This window comes from Psammomys obesus, unplaced genomic scaffold (assembly GCF_907164565.1).
Source record: "Psammomys obesus unplaced genomic scaffold, mPsaObe1.curated_primary_1811, whole genome shotgun sequence".
Taxonomy (NCBI): domain Eukaryota; kingdom Metazoa; phylum Chordata; class Mammalia; order Rodentia; family Muridae; genus Psammomys; species Psammomys obesus.
In genome coordinates this window covers 18,887,937-18,893,534 of record NW_026596039.1, presented here as the reverse complement: position 1 = coordinate 18,893,534, position 5,598 = coordinate 18,887,937, and the positions used below count along the sequence as shown (strand labels likewise).

The 5,598-nt window shown below is 48.3% G+C and overlaps 1 protein-coding gene across 1 annotated transcript in view; it reads right to left on the bottom strand.

The window, feature by feature from the left end:
• The window catches only part of LOC129687834 (cytochrome c oxidase subunit 5A, mitochondrial), a 9,770-nt gene extending 8,189 nt beyond the window's left edge, over window positions 1-1,581 (bottom strand). The window contains exon 1 of the mRNA XM_055622432.1: window positions 1,401-1,581. Coding sequence (XP_055478407.1) covers window positions 1,401-1,488 — 88 coding nt within the window. The 5' untranslated portion in view covers window positions 1,489-1,581. The remainder of the gene's footprint in view (window positions 1-1,400) is intronic.
• Between the last annotated feature and the right edge of the window lie 4,017 nt (window positions 1,582-5,598).

The window sequence follows — 5,598 nt, the reverse complement described above, 5'->3', positions numbered from 1 at the left end:
ATGTATGTATGTATGTATGTATGTATGTATGTATGTATGTATGTATGCGTGCCACAAGTGGTGCCTGAGGAAGTCGGATGAGGGTGTCAGGCCCTCTGCAAAAGGCTGGGCTGGAACACAAAAGAGATCTGCCTGCTTTACCTCCCTATGTGTGTTGAGACACTATACCTGTCTGTGTTGTTTTTTTATTGACACACATGAACTAAATTTTGTAATGTAGTATACCCTAACATCACAGACCAGGATCCAAACACAACTGGTGTAATTAAAAATACAATGTTTGAGCTGGGTGTGGTGGCTCCTAAAGATAATTCCAGCACTTGGGAGGCAGAACGAATGCACTAAGTTCCTGGCTGGCCTTTGGTACCAATTTGAGTTCTACGCCAGTCTGGGCTACAAAGGGCCTGTCTCAAAAATAAAATAGTCATATTTTTTTGAGGTCGAGGCCCACCTGGTTTACAAAGAGTTCCAGGACAGCCTGGGTTACATAGTGAGATATACCAAAACCAAACAAAAATAAAGCGTACAGTACTAGGGGGAGAAGTCTGAGAATGCACCGAATAGCAGAGCAATTATCTAACAATGCAAGAGACCCTTGGTTCCTCCCCAGTACTGGAGGTGAGCGATGACGAATACAAAATCTACAGATAACACGGAGGAGGAAATAAGCAACAAGAATTAACATTTCATAGTTCAGCATTGAGGCTTCTAATTTTAAGGGAGCCAGGTGGGGATCCACGAAGCTTTCCCATATTTGTATTCCTGGTTATTTGGTACTCAATTTTGGAAACGTTAACATTCTTACCGGTAATACCTATCAACATTCAGGCTCCCTTGCCAACCACGAGAAGCCACCACATACGTTTAAATGATCTACTTTAAACGTGAAATTAGAACGTGGCACAACAGCCCTTAAATGTGACTGTACCGAGTTATGAAGGTGGCACAAAAGACACGGGGTCCCAGTGGGGAGTCGAGTAGTGTTCTAGGACACGCAAGGGCGGGCGGCGCGCCCGGAGGCTCAATGTCACCTTCGCCAAGAAGCTGTAGGCCCACGGGGGCCACTCCCGGTCAGGTGGCCGCAGGGTCAGCGCCGGACCGGTCAGGGCCCAGAGACTGAAAGGAAGCGCTGAGCCTGTCCTCAGCGACCCCGGCAGATCCACACCTGACGGGTCTCAGATCCGGCACGAGGAAGTGGCGGGAGGGAGGCCTGGGGGATCTCCCACGTAACTGCGGGCGGCGGCGGCCGGACGGCGGTCACCCGGCCCGGCTGCCGGCCCCTAGGGCAAAGGCTAGGCCGCCAGGGAGCCTGCCCTCGAGTGGCGGCGGGAGCCCAGGTCACAACAAGGACACGCGGGCTGTGGCGGGCTGTGGCGGGCTGTGGCGGGCGCGGGGCTTACCGGCGGCGGGGCTGGGGGCCGAGGGCGGGTGCAGGAAGCCTCGGGCGGCCGCGGCGGCGGCACAGCGACGGAGGGCGGCGGCGAGCATGACGGCGACCGCAGCGCTCAGGCTGGGGCTGAAGAAAAGCCGGTGCGAGCTCGCGGGCGGCTCAGCAGTTCGAGGGGGCCGGACTCACGCACCGACGCACGCTGGGCGGAGCGTAGGGCCCGCCCACTGCGGGTCTCGCGCCTACGGAAGCGGTGGGACACCACGCGGTCGCGGGCGGCTACGGCGGCGCGTTGGGGACAAACTGCGGTGGCGCCGCGCCGAGCTTAGTTGGGTGACCGAGTGACCGTAGTGAACTTCCCGGTGCGGGAGGAGGGGCAGGGCGAGCAGTGGACAGTGTGGAGTTTGGAATCCGCCCACGGAGGAGACTATCACAGTTGGAATTGTGGCGATAAAGACGACAAACTATAATAGGAAGAACCGCTTTGCCCCGCGTGGTGAGGAATCGAAGTTCCAAACCCTCCTATGCAGCTTTTTTTTTTTTTTTTTTTTTTCATACTGGGAGTGGCGACTCAAGCCAATATTCTCAGCACTTGGAAGCTGAGGCCGAAGGACGGGGATGCAGGGACTGCCTGGTCACATGATTTCCCTGCCCTCCTGCCTCGCCAAGTGCTCAGGCTCTTTTTCCTACTTTTTAAAGCCCAGTTATTTAGTTTTACAGAGAAAGAAACCGACCCAAAACAGAAAGAGGATTGTTACAAGTTCTAAGCTAGCCTGGCCGTTATAGTGGCTTCCAGGCTGGGTGACTCTATCTCAAAAGCTCAAAGCAAGGCCTCGGGAACTCCTGCTCAGCTAGCCTCCAATAAACATTCCTACAACGCCTTCCTTGGGCCCTGTTAATAGAGGAACTCATAGACTCAGGGAAACACCGTGATCCTGTTTCTTTCCTAAAGCCTCTACCTGCTCAGCTGTACTGAGGCTCTCTGAACACTTCCTTTTTGTTGTTTGTTTGTTTTTAAATAAAACGTTTGATGCATATGCATGGTCAAAGCCTGGATAACTGTAGGGAATATGATGGGAAAGGCCAGGGATAGTGATGAGGCAATTATATAGCATATTCAAGGCTCTAGTTTTAATTACCAGTGTAGCAACTAAGTGATGTGATTGGATAAGTTACAGTTGATGTCTCATGTCTGTTGTCTCAGAACTAGAGAGGCTGAGGTAGGAGGAGTGTCACAAGTTTGAGGCTAGCCTGGGCTATAGCAGTGAATTCCAGACCAGCCTGGACTACAGAATAAAATTTTATCTTAAAAAATATAGTAAATGCTGGGCATGGTGACACATGCCAGCTCTTGGGAGGCAGAAGCAGGCAGATCTCTGAGTTTGAGGTCAGCCTGGTCTACAGAGCAAGTTCCAGGTCAGTTAGGACTACAAAGAGAAAACCTACCTGAGGTTGGGGGCGGGAGGGGAGGAGTGACAAGAACAACAACCAAAAAATCCCAATAAATGCTGGTCAGGAAAAAGATGGCTCAATAGTTAATAGTGTTTTCAGCTCTATTGGAAGACTCAAGTTTACTTCACACCAGACAGCTCACAACTGCCTGTAACTCCAGCTCCAAGGGAATTTGACACCTCTTCTGGCCCCCACAGATGCCCACACATACACATAAAAAAATAAATGATTGCATGGTTGAATAGAAGTAGGTAGGTAGATAGATATAGATAGATAGATAGATAGATAGATAGATAGATAGATAGATAGGTAGATAGATAGATGAGAAAATAAAAGAAGAAAAATGTAACTTGATTGAAGGAGTGTGAGTCTATGAATATGGCTTATCCAAATTCTTCTTGACTTTTCTGTGCCATGTATGGGACATGTGTTAGTTACTTAAAATTTTTTTTGATACAAAGTATGGTAGTTTGAATGAGAATAGTCCCCATAGCCTCACATAATTGAATGCTTGGTTATCGGCGAGTGGCACTGCTTGAGAGGGATTAGGAGGTGTGGCCTTGTTGGAGGAAGTGTGTTACTAGGGATGGGCTTTGGGGTTTCAAAAGCTCAAGTCAGGCTCAGTTTCTCCCTACTGTTTTCAGATGTAGAACTCTCAGCTTCTTTTCCAGTACCTTGCCTGCCTGCCTGCTGCCATGCTTCCTGCCATGATCATAATGGACTGAGCCTCTGAAACTGTAAGCCAGCCCCAGTTAAATGCTTTCTCTTATGATCGTTGCTTATATTTCTGCAGCAGCAGAGCACTGATTAAGACACAAGGTTTCACTGTGGCCCTGTCTGGTCTTGAACCCACAGAGATCCGTCAACCTCTGCCTCCTGAGTGCTGGGATGAAAGGAACCACCTCACTGTCCCTTAGGTATTTTTTTATTGATCTGACAAAATGCCTGACAGAAACAGCTTAACAAAGTGTTTTTTGTTTGTTTGTTTGTTTTTGTTTTGATTTGTTTGTTCTTGTTTGCTTGCTTTGTATAAAAGGGCTAGGGATGTGGCTCAGGGGCAGAGTACTTGTCTAGTGATATAATTCAGAAACTATAGTGCCCTTTTAAAGATATGGAATCAGTTGGTGTTCATTTTAGCTATTGTACTGTGTAGTCATCACGCCTCTGTAATTCCAGAACGTTCATCACCCCCGAGATAATACAGTCCAAGAATGGTGATCCCCTCCCACATACACTGTAAGCAACCTCTGTTTTCCCTCTGCACTATAGCTTTCAAAACATTTTTACTTTTCTGGGGCTGGGGAGGCGAGGGTGGTAGGTGGTGGATGACAAGTGGCAGTGGGGTGGTGGCGTGTGCCTTTAATCCCAGCACTTCGGAGTCAGTGGCAGGCAGATCTCTGAATATGAGCACCTTCCAGGATAGTCATAGCTACCCAGAGAGATCCTGTCTCAAAAAATCAAAACTAAACCAAACCCAAAAAATTATTTTATGTGTATGAGTGTTTTGTCTGCTTTATATATGTGTACATGCATGCTTAATGTGTATGGAGGCCAGAAGAGGGCATCCGATCACCAGACCTGGAGTAACAATGGGTCGTGAGCCATTTGGGTGCTGGGAATGAAACCCGGATCCTTTTCAAGAGCAGCAAGTGTTCTTAACTGCAGAGCCATTCCTCCAGTGCCTTGTCTGTTTTGTTTTCTTTCCTATTATCCCTCCACCAGTCTTGTGGCTTGAAACCTGTGTCTCTCCCATGCTAGGCAAGCACGTCACCACTGAGCTGTAGCCCCAGCCCCTTTCATTTATTTTTAGTGAAACAGATTCTCACTATGTTCTCCAGGCTGGCCTCGAACTTACTCTGTAGCCCTGCCAGACTTTCCATCTGCCTGCCTCAGCTTCCCAAGTAGCTGGGATGATAGGCCTGTGCTCCCGGGCAAGCAGTGGCTTTCCTTCTATGGTTATTTCTCATAAAGGAAATCATACAATTCTGTGCCCTTGGGGGAGGGGGAATTTTTTTTTTTTTCCTTTCTCCCTTTGATTCAGAGTCTCACCAAAGCACCCAGACAGACCTCCAACTTCAGTCATCTCCAGTCTATTTCTAAGGGCCGGATGCATCACCACATCCAGTCTTAACCACCTCTTTAAAGTTCTATCTGTAGATGCTACCACATGCTATGGTACTAAGGGTTAGGATTTCTACATAGGAATTTTGGAGGAACGCTGTTTAGCCAATAACCTAACATTAACCTGTGCTCATTCCTCCACCTGGCAGATTTCTGTTCTGCTGAATCAACATACCAGCTGGAAAAAAAAGTAAATTATATTTATTTATGGGGCGGGTGTGCCATGGCATGCTTGAAGGTCAAGGGATAACTTTCAGTCAGCCCTCTTCTTTCACCTGGGGGTGTGGGGGTGAGGATCAAACTCAGATCGTGGGCTAGGAAGCAACTGCCTTTTCTGCTGAGTCATCCTCCTGACCCAATCCATTCATCATCTGATGGGCAGTTAGGTTCTTTCCACTGGGGGGCTCTTACGAATAGCGTGCTCTGAATAGTCATGCTTATGTTTTCATATGTTCTCATTTGTTTCAGTTGTATGTGTCAGCAGAAGGTTCATGGTTACAGATCCTGAGAGCTTTTAGCTTGAACGCCAGAGGCAAGACAGGAACATATTATTGTTATCACTTAGCGTTGTTCAGGATGTTCCCACCGGCATATTTGGAAGCAGTCATGTAGGCATTTTGTGTGTGTGTGTGTGTGTG